General features: G+C 44.2%; 1 protein-coding gene across 3 annotated transcripts in view; it reads left to right on the top strand.

Annotated features, from left to right (window-relative positions):
* GRID1 (glutamate ionotropic receptor delta type subunit 1) overlaps positions 1–14,479 on the top strand; it is a 686,787-nt gene that overhangs the window by 638,791 nt on the left and 33,517 nt on the right. For all 3 annotated transcript variants that reach the window (XM_059397943.1, XM_059397942.1, XM_059397944.1), the window contains exon 13: positions 4,758–4,953. In XM_059397943.1, the coding sequence (XP_059253926.1) occupies positions 4,758–4,953 (196 nt within the window). The remainder of the gene's footprint in view (positions 1–4,757; positions 4,954–14,479) is intronic.

Below are 14,479 nucleotides of genomic sequence, written 5' to 3'. Positions count from 1 at the left end.
CAAGGCAGTCTGGTGTGTTCATGGGAGTCGGCTATGCTTTCAGCTAGGGGAGACCCTCCAAATTACCCATCTGAGCCAGGAGATAGAGAGGAGCATCTCCCCTTGGTCTTAAACCCAGTTTCAGTAGGACACAACTAAGTGAAAGATATTGGCTCAGTAGTAAGCTTAGAAATAGGGCCAAGCTTTGCCATCGGAGGATTCCAACACTAAACGTTGTCAAAAGATGAAAAAGCGCGGGGATAGACAGCAGGCTACAGGGTTGCAGAGTAAGCTGCAAAGTGCATATTCTTGCAAAGTGACACTTCATTAGTGAAGGCAGACCCAGACAGGGCAGCCCAGGGAAGATGCTTTTAAAGACTTCCTTTCCTAATACAGACAGGGTCATGAAAGCATTGTATGGTGACAGATGGTAGCTCCAGTTGCGCTGAGCTTAGCCTAATGTATAGACTTGTTGAGTCACTATGTCATACACCTGAAACCAATGTAACAGTGTGTGTCAACTGTACTTCACTAAAAGTAAATACATTAAGACATCCTTCCCTGGAAGCTTCTGCCACCCAGGCACTCGCTGCTTTCCCAGGAAAACCTCTTCCGGGCAGTTACCATCACAGTTCCCCCAAAACAAGAGTCCATATGGCCTGCCCATGGTGTGTTGGTGTCTCCATGCTGGGTCTGGGTTCCTCAGGTTGACTTCCTCAGTGACTTCCTCAGGTTGTCACTTTAGGCCTCCCGGGTACCTAAAACATGTAGTGTTCACAAGGTGACCCCTTGCATGCTGATGAAGAGGCATTTGCATGTACCTTGACAACAATATGGAAACAAGAAACAGGCTCCCTACTGGGGATGCATTTGGACAGGTGCCAAGACAGGCTTCAATCTAATGAGTCTAGGAAAGTCAGAGAAGCTGCTTGTCCTTGGTTGCTTCTGTCCAAGCATGACCATCACCACCCCATCACTGATGATTCCTTTACACTGTTCTCTTCTTTGACCATTTGAACTCCTTATTGGCAGCCTAATAGAAAGGCTAGCATCTTTAAACATTGCCTATGTGCCGGACATATGTCTGTGATCCTTAATCTTCACCACACCTGTGAGAAAGTTCTGAGTTAAGAAAACTAAGGCTTCAGTTGGGGGTTCTGAAACCTGCATGTGCATCACGATCCCCTGGAGGGCTGTGAAAGCACAGATTGCTGAGTGACACCCCAAAGTTTCTGGCTCAGTAGTTCTGGGGTGGCCCAGGAAACTGCATTTCTTCAAGGGTTTTGGGGGATGCTGATGCTGGGACTCTGAGGGCCATACTTTGAGAACTACAGGTCTGCCTCGTATAGCGAAGTTATTCACAGGCAGGATTCACACCCATACCTCTAAGATTCAAAAACCTCCATCATTTCAGCTGATATGAAGTGTGTGTCCCAGAGGGACCACCAGTGCCTTCTTGGGTAATATCTTGTCTTGCTGGAATGCCTTCCCCCCTGATTCTCCATCCAGCTCCCTCCACCCATCCTTCACAGCTCCGCTTAACATTTCCTCTTCTACAAAGCGCTTCTGTAGCTCTGGCCCTAGCCCACTGCCCCTCCCCTGTGCTTCCAGGATCCCCCAGGCAGAGCTCTCCTGTAGTTTGCTCATGTTGTTTTCTTACTGTCGGTTTACTTCTCTGACCATCCACCCCCCTCCACGAACCCCACGAGGATGCCCACCATTCATTCCTTGCTCTCTTACCAAGTGACTGCTCGATGGAGCTGTTGATGGAACCACTAACTGGTTGAATGATCTCAGCCAGGGGCAGCTTGCTTGGTGGAGGTTTATAGAGATAGCCCCTACGATGGACAGATCTGAATCTCTCTGTGGCGGGGGTGCGTGGATGCTTCCTAACACTTGCTGCTGAAGAAATTAATTGGAGAAACATGCTAACTTAAGTGTGCTGGTGCTGCCTTCTCCCAGCTAAGCATCTCTGGATTGTTTGGACAGGTGTCCTATCTGGTGTGCGCATCTGTCTTCCCCTGCCTGCCAGAGTTGGCTTGGACCCTGACTTGCTGGCCTCTCCTTGACCCCTTTATTCCTCCACTGGTGTCCCTTCCAAAACTGTACCCTCTGATGAGAGAATGAGTACCCCAAGATGATGGCTTTGGCATATGAATAGTTGGGTCCTCCTGCCTGAACCTCCAAGTCCTTTGATAGCATTATCTACTCTCAGATATGATGGCGGTACCTAGTATGTGCTGGGCATGTTAGTGAGCTTGCAAGCTTTCCTTGAAAGAGGATGTGTGCATCTGAGATGGGAGAGATCCATCTGCAATGACTCGTGGCTTTGCGAAGTGATATATGGAAGCCGTGGGGCTAAGCCATGAGGCCAGCCCAGCGAACGGAGGTGGTATTCGGGGGTGGGAACAATGAGGTCTACTGGGACAGACTTGGACATAAAGCCATAAATATTCGGGCTGCCTACTTGTCATCCAGAGATGATCCCTGAGCCTCTGGCCAGGGGCACAGTCATGAATAACTACTAGGAGGAGAGAGGAAATCTCCATTTCAAACGTGGGGATGGAACAGTAGTGCTGAGCTCCTTGGCGGTTAGGCATTCAAGCCAGACTCATGGAAACTGCAGTAATTTAGAACAGTTCAGTGTTTAGACTCAACTGTGTAATTCATCCTGATGTTTCCCATTCATCAAAGCCTCGTGTTTGTTTGTATTACCATGAGAAAAATAAAAAACGTGGGGAAAAGAGATCCCCCCGCCTTTCATTACAGGCAAATTACGACAGAGTTACAACCCTTGGGGCCCTTCAAGCAAAGGAACATCTTGCTTCAATTAGATATAAATAATGAACAATAATTAGAAAGATTTCTTCATCGAATTTGTTATTTTATGTTTCCTTTCATCTGTAATGTATTGAAACAAATACTGAGCTCCCTTTCTGGACTGTGTAGCAGGGCCTAAAGGAACTTCACGGAGTGTCTCTCCCAAGCAGGAGGAAGCAGCTATCACTGGTTCTTCCGTGAGCACGCTGTGAAGACTGTTGTCAGCCCTGGGTCCAGCACCACGATGCACACCAGAAGTAACCTTGGGTCCAGCCCTCCAGCTTCTTACAGTCTACTATGCAGAATAATTGTTCCTGGTGACTGGCCCCTGAGTTTGAGTCAGCTGCTTAACACACATCCTCTCAATTCATCATAACAGTAGCCCCCTACCACAGGCTTTGCTTCTTGCCCTAAGAGATTCGGAAATTGAAGCACAGAGAGTTTAGCTAACCTGCCAGTCCTGTATTGTCCACGATGGGGGAGCTGCAATGTAAGGCAGGTGGTTGGACTCCAGAGATGCGGCTTCTGCTCACCCTGGTATGCTTTGCTCGGAAATCACAGTGCTATTATGCTGCCATAGAAACCACGGAGGGTGTAGATGGCACGGGGAGGAAAGTGATGGCCGTGGCTTTGCGTGGGGAAGGGAGGCACCGAGATCTTCCAGGTGTTTGCAGGAGAACATCAAGTAGATAAGTGAAATAAAGGGGTTCCAGGCAGAGGAAGCACCATGGCCTGGTGCTATAGAGGGGGAGCTCTGTGGGATTTCTCCTTTCAGCCTTGGCTTTGGGGCTGCGTGGAGACAGAAGCAGTAGCTGGAGATGAGATCAGAAGATGGAGGGTTGTGTAGATCAGGTTGAGAAGATTGGATCTTCTGAAAGGGGGGACTGAGGGAAAAGTGGAGATGATGATCCTGGTTGGTACAAAGGAGAAAGAAATTTCCAGGAGAGAAATAAAGAGTGATTAAGTTGGAGCCTGGACAGAGAGAGCCTGGCTCACCACTGAGCATTTGGGGAATTTTTGTTCTTTTTGCCATTTGATTATGTATGTAACATTCTCTCAGCACACTGAACCAGGTGGTGCCTGCGAAAGGCAGGTGAGGGCTTTGTGCCAAGTGGTCCTTCCCAGTGTGACTAGTGCCCCCACCCCAAGGAAGACTCTCATTCTCCCCCCGCAGCTCAGGCATCTGCTGGGGAGCCTCCTGGATGTGCTCCCTCCCTCCAACATGCACGTAGCTTGAGCTACCTGCTTCTCCTTTGCATAAAACCAACTCCAGGCTCTCAGAAAGGCTTTGTTTTATCTTTACCATCTTTTAATAATTGCCCACGCCTAAAAATCAAGACACTTCCTTTAAAAACACAGATTTCTTTATTGGAAGACAGATTGAGGGGGAGGTGCTCAAAATGTAACAATTGGATCGAAATCTAGAAGAGCCACAAACTTTGGAGGAGACCCGCCTCTTCACGGGCATAACCCGAGTGCGTGTCTCTGCCCACGCCAGTTCTAAGTGGCAGAGACTAGACATTGTCATCAATCATACTAACATGTGTTTCTTTCTGGTGCTGTAGGCGTTGGAGTTGGAGACTTTTAGTGTCCAGCTGCCTGTGTTGCTCTCTTATACTGTGATTGTCTGTATGTGTCTGTGGCTAGACTATAAGCTCCCTGAGTGCAGGAATGCTGTCTTACAGATCCTTTTGTCCCTTGACCTCAGGGCAGGAGCTGATTTTAGATGTTTGGTAATCTTATTGAATTAATCTACATTGAGGAAATATACCTGCGTTAGGATTAGGCCCTGACAAGTTACAGTCTGGGCCGTGGAACTGGAGCTCCTCGGGGTTTGGAGTGAAGAATGGAAAGAGTGGGCCACAGCTGGGCTTGGTCCTCAGGAGAACCTTGCAGCCCATCTATATCCCTGCAGTGGTATCATGTTCCCATGTTTCACTGTCCTTTTGCATTTTCAGGACGTTCCAGGACCTCTCCAAACAAGTTGATATATCTTACGGCACTGTTCGGGACTCTGCTGTGTATGAGTACTTCCGAGCCAAGGGCACCAACCCCCTGGAACAAGACAGCACATTTGCTGAGCTCTGGCGGACCATCAGCAAGAACGGAGGGGCCGACAACTGTGTGTCCAGCCCTTCGGAAGGCATCAGGAAGGTAGGCGGGAGGTGGCCACCTGGCCACGTGTGCACTGTGACTGACTATGGGCACTGTCATCTCCAAGGTAGGGAACACCTTCCTGAAGCATCTCCTTTGAGTCACCCTGTCACCTGCAGGGTGATCCGTCTTCAGCCAGTAGAACAAAAGTTTCTCACAGGCCTGTGAGTGTCTATAGGAGATGTACATGTTCTTTAGCTAAGATGCCCATTCTTGGCAACAGAAGCAGAGAGCTGCTCATTAGATATCTTCTAAGTTTCTAAAGGGTCAGTGAAGAGCAGGCAGATTAAGCCTGAGGCATGGTCCTCCTTCCTCATGGGCTCGTGGGATGGAGGTTCAGAGAGACCTGCCATCCCAAGTGAGAACACTCAGCCAAAGCAGAAGCAGAGGAGCAGGTAAGAGGTGGAGGGACTGTGGGGACAAGGTTGAGGAGAGGGCGGGCACACAGTGGGCAACCAGGGGTTAGAATGGGGAAGACCACACATAAGGGGTGGGTGGTCCAGAGCAAGGGCTGGTCGGTTGATCTGGCATATCTGTGAGACTGTGCTTCAGCAGAGAGGTGTGCTAGGGGGGTGGTGGTAAGGGCAGCAACCCCAGGATGGAGTCCACAGTGAGGAAACCTGAAAGAGCGCAGGTTGAGAGGAAGCCAGGGCCAGAGAGAAGGAGGAGGCAGAAAACCCATCGCATGCTTCAGCAGTGGGTTAGACTTTGCTCATTTATTTCACTGAATTGCCCACAGTGACCTGAATTAATCATCACTATCCTATTATACAGATGAGGATCAGAGACATGGGGTCACACTCCTAGTTAGGGTCTGACACTTGGGGTTCCGGGCTGTGTTTGGCATTTATCCACCTTGTGCTTGCAGAGCCCTAATAGGAGGAGGAAAATGATGGGGTGAAGGCAAGTGTCATATAAGGAAGCTACTGGTGGTGGTGCCCTGTCCAATGACACCTTATCTGCGGTAGCTGCTGTCCCTCAGGTCCCCAGTGAATGGTATGAGAAAGATGTGCTCTCTGAGTAGATGGGCAGTCCAGCCTGCCTCGGCATCTCCTCCTTCCCCTTCCGTTCTCACGGAGCAGTTAGCTCAGGATGGCCTCTCCTTGCTGTTTAGCCGCTCTGAGCTGCAGGAAGCATCTGGGCTCGGAAGCCTGACATGCGTGGGTGTGAATCCCAGCGCCACACTCGCCAGCTGTGTAAATTTGAGCACACCACTCTTCCTGTCTGGAACCTCTCAGAGTTGAGAGACATCCATTGGGAGTCTCCTTAGAAACTTAAAGCCCTTGGAGGTACACGTTATGGTTGATACCACAACCAAGTGATAACAAAAATAACAGAACACAGTATAAATGCATTATTCCTGTCCTGACAAGATTTATTAAAATCTCTTTGTTTTAGTGAACTACAAAAGATGGCGCTCTAGCCTCCAGCTGCTGGGTCTTCTTCCATCCCTGACGGTGAATCTTTGGGGCTGTAGATGATAATGAATATAAAGGTGACTTAAGGCATTTTACGAACATAAGGCCTGGGCCAAATGGGTTTTGAGTTTCTGCTCTCTGCTTTCTTTGTCGCTCATAGAGAGCAGACACTCCCATCCACATGGGATTCTTGTGACGATTCAGTGCAACAGTGCTATGAAGAGTTCTTCTAATAAAGGAGCTTTATTAGAACTTTACTTTTGACTTTATTAAACTTCTGTTCATTGTAAGACAGTTTAAAGAAAAAAAAGACAAGTCACATACTGGGAGGGGATATTTACAGTGCGTTATAACCAAGATAAGATTAATATCATGATTATTGGAAGAATTCTTATAAATCTGTAAGAAAAATTCAAATAATTCAACAGAAAAATGAGCAAAAGACTTGCACAGGCCTTTCACAGAAGAGGCAATGCATATGGCTAGGATATCATAGGAAGAGATGTTCAAAATCATTAGTGATGTAGGATATGCAAATCAAGACCATAAAGGTATATCATTTTACACCAATTAGACTGGCATAAAATGAGAGGTGGTGGAGAGGACGCAAGTAACAGGTGGTTAATTGCAGGTGGGAGTGTACCCAGTACAACCACTTTGGAAACGAGTACGCTCTTCTCTTATAAAATGTAACATTCATATACCCTATGACCCAGCGAAGCCACTCTGAATATCTACCCAAAAGAAACTCCTGCATGCACTTCAGAAGTGAAAAAGGTCAGGGTAGTATCACTTATAAAGTCAGAACCCTGGAAACAATCCCAATGAGCCTTAACAAGGTGAAAAAAATAGGACCTGCCACAAAATGAATGGCCTACAGCTTCATGTAATAGCACGAATGAATCTTAGCAAAATAACATTGAATCTGAAAAAGCATCAAAGGCAATTTTATATGGGTCAACTAATAGAAAACAACATACAACTTAGGACCCATTTAAAATGTATGAAACACATGCATGCACACAGCCAAAGTAAGGATGAAATACAAAATGCACGATAGTGGTCAATGCAGATGGGAGAGGCAGAGCAACGGGGAGGAGAGAACCAAACAGTTGAATAGAAGTCAAGGTCAGTGTTAGCTTTAGATTCACAGGGTTTAATTTTTTTTTTTTCATTCCTCATTGTAAGAAATAACTAATGAGTTAATTAAAAAGAGGGCCATTCCTGGACAAAAGGATGGGTGTCCTGAACCCAGGGTTGTGATTAATCCCACTTAGAGCACCTACCTGCTCTTCCAAGTAAGTCAGTCCTGACCAAGCCAGGCAGAGTTTGACTGCCACAGATGCCAGGCCCTTTTTGTCCTTACAAGCTCCCATGTGCCTGCCTTGTCTTGCTCCTGGTGTACCATAAGAGAACAGACACCACCACGGAGCCCTGTGGAGGGTGATAAATCTAGAGATGGTTCATTGGGGAAGTATCTCCTTGTCATCTTACTTAGCCCTCATTCGTTGCTGGCACATTAGAAATCATTCACCCTCTGGCGATATGATGAAAACCATGTAAAAAAGGTGAAGTAGTGGAAGATGCAAAGAAAGGAGTCCTCAGAAATGCCTAAAGCTTCGGGGTGCAGAATCTAATCTCTTTTTCAGTACATAGGATGTGTTACTTTTATGACACCTTCATTTTATAAACCCCAAACCAGCTTTGGGGTCACAAATCTCCCTCCTGCATTTGGATCTCTAAGAAAAAAACCGACTGCCAGCACTAGACAAATGTTAAGGGTTTTATAACTACTGTCATAAAAGTGAGTTTATGGTATTGTCAGAAAATGGAGTGTGCTGCATTTTTTTTTTTTTTTTTTACTGGAAGGAGAGCTTAGATTTACTCTCAGATCCTCTTCATGCGCCTGTCTGGGGGTGGGGGGAGCTCCTGGCCCTAAATGCTTAAGCAGTGTGGACAGCTCAGCAAAGGTGAGGAGGGGCGCCCCCAAGGGGCGTTGCCGGAATCTTCCTTAGCAAGGGGAGGATGACCTCCCTTCTAATTTCCAGTTACTCTTTGGTGACTCTGGCTCCATTTCTGGAGAGTGCTTGGTAGTGGAGCAATGTCTAATTGGTCCTGAAGTCAAGGAGCTTGGTGTAGAGAGTAACCTCAGAGAGCTGTTATGTTTTCCTAGGGAGTGCTGCAGCTTTTAATGACTTGAAACCAATTTAGGTGGGAAATTGCTTAGCAAGAGGTGACTACTTTTCCACAGTCTCAGAACCAGGGAAAGGGATTATGTCATGGTTGTCCCACCTCTGTGACCCATGCCTTCATGCTAGTGGCCCCTCAGACAAGAAGGGGGCAGCCCTTTCTGGGCTCTGATGAGGAGAACAGGAAAGAATACGTAAGACAAAGGAAGTTTTATTTATTTATTAAGAGCCCACAACATCCAGTTTTTACAACAGTCCTGCCTGGCACCCAGTAAGTCTCAATAAATAGGGGATTGTCCCTAAATGAGTCATCTGTTTGCTGTCTGACTGAGCAGAGACATGTAAATCTGAGCTACAGTTGGTGCCACCAGTTAGCAGGTTATCCTCCATGGATCCCTTGATGGGAGCGGTAAGGGAAGTAACTCTAGGGTCCCTTGCAGGCTTGTCTCTTCATAGCCTTCTCTTAAGAAAGAAGCCATGCTGGTCCTCAGAAAGAGGAAAGAGGCTGCCTTCCTTTCTCTCAGCCACCTGCTCCTGTCAGCGATGAGGAAAGAGTAGACTAAGTATCAGTGAATATGGTCCATGGGCTAAATCTGGCACATGGCCTATTTTTGTAAATAAAGTTTTATTGAGACACAGACACACTCTTTCATTTACATACTGTCTATGGTGTCTTTCCTACTACTTCAGCAGTGTTGAGTAGTTGTACCAGAGACCATATCATCTCCAAAGCCTGAAATATATATTACATGGCCCTTTTAAAACAAAATTCAGGATCCCTGGTCCAGAGCAATGGGTGGGCCAGGGATCTTACCCCTAGGTCCATATCATCTAAAGGCACATACACCTATCCAGTTGCTCACTGTCTGACTCTGTACCATCCAAGAGGGCATATAAGCACATCAAGTAAGGAGTCCACCTCTTAGTCCTGCATCATCTAACAGCCCACAGACACATGCAGTAACACATTACTTAGCTCCAGGCCACCAAGTTGCACATCAGTGTATCTAGTACTATATCATCTTAGCTTTGTACCATCCAGTAGCTTACAGGTTCTGCCTACCCACTGCCCTTTCTTGTCCTGTTCAGGTCTAACTCTAGTGGCCCAGGACTTCTCCCTCACTACACCAGGACCCAGCTCTGCTCCTGGCCTGGCCTAGACCCCCCCAGAAATCTGCTGAGCAGTCTCTGTGTTCCAGGCACTGGGCCAGATGATATACATATATTATTCTTTTCATCCTAAACAGATCTCTTGATTATCATCATCTACATCATGTAGAAATGGGGCCTAGGCCTCAGAGGAATGAAGAGGCTTGCTCAAGGTCACACAGACCTGAGTAAGTCATGGCACAGTCTAAGCCAAGCTCATTCCCACCTTGTCTCTTCTCACAGGGTATCCCTCCCATTTCTGTGCCTTGTGGTGCCTCTGCCTTTTGCATACTCTTTACTTTATGTTTTTATTTCCCTTCCTCTTTTACACCGGAGTAATGAGACACATACCTGAGCCCATTTTTAAAAACTTTACCTGCCCTTCCATGCCCTAGCAAACGTTTCTTAAGTCTGATTTTATTTTTTGTCCAAACTACTGAAAATATCAAAGAAATTCTGAGATGCAGAACTGGGCTAGCAAGTGGCTCAGATTTCTATGATAATAACTTTGTCACATGAAATCAGACTTTAATGTTGTTGGTGGAAATTTTTTTCTTGAGTTTGATCAACACTATCAAGTAATATCCAGTGTACCCCAATTTCGGTGCAGCACTGGGGTTGACCAGGCCTGCCAATTTATTAAGGCTTTCCATAAATCAGACCTAATGTTTAATAACATTGTCAAATAGAATACAGTGTTAATAGTTCAAATGTCAATCTTCGCAGCTCATTGAGCTCTTCGAATAAATAGACAAGTAGCTTGTTTTAGAACTGTTTAGAAACAGTATTTTTCAGAAGGAAGTAGCTTTTGAGTCCAGCAGTCCTAACAGAAGGTGGTTTTTTTCCACTCAGTAAATATCGCTGAGGTCATAAAGTGTGAATGCAAATGCAGGAAGAAAGCAGGCCCACAAATCTTATTTATTTCCACACTGATCTAATGCTTGCCCTGGACCAAATTGGGCATCATCCAACAGCCCCTGTGTTTTGTCCCTTCCCTTGCACTCTGCTCTATGGCAAGGGTTATTTCCTTTGCATGCACCCTCTGCTGAATGTCAGGGACTTTACTGTGTGGCAGAAAAGGATAGGGTTGGGGGCCATACCCTGAGGCTGGTAGGTCCTTCTTGGGGTCCCCAGAAGGACTGTAGCTTGCCATGGGAGGACAAGGAACTTTTTTTCAGAAGGAAGTAGCTTTCCCCACAATACTCTTCATTTGGAAGGATCATGGTAAGGAAGCATCCTAGTTTCATGGCCTGCTGTATGTTCCTACTGAGGAGGGAGAAGAAGCTTCTGTGGAATGGTAGTCCTTTGCATTTGGGGGATGCTACATGCATTGATCAGGAAGATTTGGTGAGGTTGATCAAAAGGAATGTTGATGTGGGTCTGGCTCCCTGGAAGAGACTGGTACAAACTAGGCAGTCCTGTGCAGAGGAAAGGAGCAACATTCTTTTGGCAGCAGCCATGGACCTTATAGGCGCATTTTGTTCTTTCTCTGCTTCTGAGTCAATGCAGACCAGGGATTCTGTATGCCTCTTTCCTTCTGAGATACTCACATTGGATAACTATTCATCTCTGTATCTTTTCTACTTGCTCAAAAGCACTGTATCCATATGTCAAGTTGGAAAGTCTCTTCTCTTTATATGTTCACGTATTTACTTACTCATCCATTCAAGAAAGGTAGTTTGAATAGCTTAATGCCTAGGAGTTTGGAGATGTGAATTAAAGTTTCACTTTTGACTTAATTTAATCTGTGGCTTGTCTTTGGTCAAGTGAATTCACTCTCTGAGCTATCTGTCAGTCTGAGAAGGGCCTTCCCAGATTAGTTGTGAGTTTACCAATGCATTAAGCAGACAGTGTCCAGTATGGTAACATGAGGTTGTCTTTTGGTAGACATCAGCAAACTGCCTCAGCACCTACTATTTGTTAGGAAATGAAGATAAAAAATAAATAAAGACAAATAGTATATAATCCTTTCATGAAGTGTAATTGACATAAAATGAAATGCACATGTACTAAGTGTTTGTTTCATGGGTTTAGACAATCATCTACAACTGTGTAATCAACACCCAAAACAAGCTATAGAAACTGTTCTTCATTTTGGAAAGTTTTCTCATGTCACTTTCTCATGTCACTTCTCCCCACCCCGAGAAGCAACCACTTACAACTTTCTAGTAATACAGATTACGTTGACCTGTTCTTGTAATTCACGTAAGTGGAATAATATAAAATATATATATTTGTGTTCTCTTTCATCCAGTGAAACACCAATGAGATTTAAGTTGTGGATATCAGTATTTCTTTTTCTTTCTTCCTTTTGAGTAGCATTCCATTGTATGAATAAATCTCAGTGTCTTTATCCATTTTCCAGCTGACATACATTCAGCTGTTGCTGGGGCTAATAGGAGAAAGACTGTATGATCATTTTTTTTATTAAAAAAAAAGATTTTTTTATTTATTTGACAGAGATCACAAGTAGGCAGAGAGTCAGGCAGAGAGAGAGGAAGGAAGCAGGCTCCCTGCTGAGCAGAGAGCTCGATGCGGGGCTCAATCCCAGGACCCTCGGATCATGACCTGAGCCAAAGGCAGAGGCTTTAACCCACTGAGCCACCCAGGCGCCCCTGTATGATCATTTTTTTAAAAGATTTTATTTATTTATTTGACAGACAGAGATCACAAATAGGCGGAGAGGCAGACCGGGGAGGGGGGAGGGAAGCAGGGTCCCCACTGAGCAGGGAGCCTGATGTGGGGCTCAATCCCAAGACCCGGAGATCATGACCTGAGCCGAAGGCAGAGTCTTGACCTACTAAGCAACCCAGGTGCCCTGAGTATCATTTTTATACAAAATCTTTTGCGGAGATATGTTTACACTTTTCTTTACCAAATATAGAAGAGTAAAATTCCTGGGTCATGGGGTAGATGTGTGTTTACCTCTACAAGGAATTCCCCAGGCACCTCCAACTCTATTTTATACTCCCACTGGTAATACCTGACTTACATACTTGTAAGCTCCAATTGCTGAACATCCTAACCAACATTTAGTGTTACAATGTTTTTGACTGTAGACAATTTAGTGGATGTGAAGGATGGTTCTAGGTAGTTTTGCCACGATATCTTGCTGCAAGCATTTTCATTGCAAACCTTTTCGCCATATAACTAATTGGCTGTTGGGCAGTTTTGCCATAGAAGTTAAAATAGCTGGTGGACAGTCTGGCTTTACTTCTCCATTGAAAATTTTTCCTTTTTTATATTATATAAATCTTAGCTAGCCCTCGTAATGATCTATATAAATCTCAGCTAGCCCTCATAATGGTCTATACAGTAACATATAGAGATAATGGTCTTAAAATAGTGTATGATGACAAATCCGTATGTTGACTTGATAGAAAATACAGTGATGAAACTTACTGGAAGTGTGAAATAAGGGAATGTAAAGCCAGATTGCACTCTAGACTCCACTAGAAAATGATGACAGATCAGTTACAATGATCACAAAGCTCAGTTCCAAATGCATTACAGCCTTAGCATTTCTTCCACATTTTCCATAGAACTTTAGAGCATTTGTCAGTGGACATGTGAGACTCTGCCAAGAAGGAACAATAGTGTAGAAGGCTCTCATCATGCAGTGCAAAGCTCAGTTACAAATATGCATCCTAGTATTTGGAAAACTGATATCTGTCTTAATGAAGGAAGAAATTAATTTTATTAATTTTTTCATGTTTCATTATGTCCTTTTTAATGTCCCTTATTTCTTTTTCATTATTTTATCTTTTACAGCAAAATTCCCTTATAGCCAATTAGCTATGCGGTGGAAATGCTTTCAGCAAAGATGTCTATGGCAAAGATGCTTATGGCAAAAGTGAGAACATGGTGAAGGATATTCCATTTTTTAATTGGCACTCTTTTGGTGGCTAATGATGGCTAGTACTCTCTCATGTGCTTATTGGCCATCTGCATAGCTTCTCTCTCTCTCTTTCTCTTTTTAATTTAAATTCAATTAGCCAACATATAGTACATCATTAGTTTCTCATAGCCTCTCTCAAGCACTGTGCACTCAAGTCTTTTGTTAATTTTTACTGGGCACTGCAGCTTTTCATTATAGATTTAGATGAGTTTTCAATATATTCTAGATATAAGTCCTTGATCAAATAGAAGTATTGCAGTTATAATTTCCAGTTGGTAATTTGCCCATTCATTTTCTTAATGGTGTTTTTTTAAAGAGTAGAATTTTTAGATTTTGATAAAACCCCATGTACCAGGGGTTTTTTCTTTTACAGTTTTAATGCTATTTGTGTCCTATGTAAGAAAGTTTCCTACCTTAAAGTTGCACATTTTCTTCTGGAAGGCTTTTACATTTATGTCATCTATTTATGTTTGTATTTATGTTGCATATCAAATTAGTTTTTGTATATGGAATAAAGAAGTGGTCCATGTTCTTTTTCTCCCCCCATACATATATCCAATTGATCTAGCATCATTTATTAAGAAGATGAAAAATAAAAATGTGTTTACTTAATAAAGAGAATAAATGTGTTGATTGAAAATTACCTGGCCGTATATTTTTTGGTCTATTTCTGGATTCTTTATTCTGTTCCATTGATCTATATATCTATTCTTATGCCAGTATAAAAGTGTCTTGATCACTGTAGCTTTATAATAATCCTAATTCCTTAAATCAGGTAGTGTAAATCCTCCAACTTCGTTTTTCTCTTACAAGAGTATTTGGGCAATTCTAGATCATTTCCATTTGAATCTTAGAATCATGTTGTCAAATTT

Source organism: Mustela nigripes, chromosome 4 (assembly GCF_022355385.1).
Source record: "Mustela nigripes isolate SB6536 chromosome 4, MUSNIG.SB6536, whole genome shotgun sequence".
Lineage (NCBI taxonomy): Eukaryota > Metazoa > Chordata > Mammalia > Carnivora > Mustelidae > Mustela > Mustela nigripes.
Note: the sequence above shows the minus strand (reverse complement) of the source record. Positions and strands in the feature narration are given on the sequence as shown.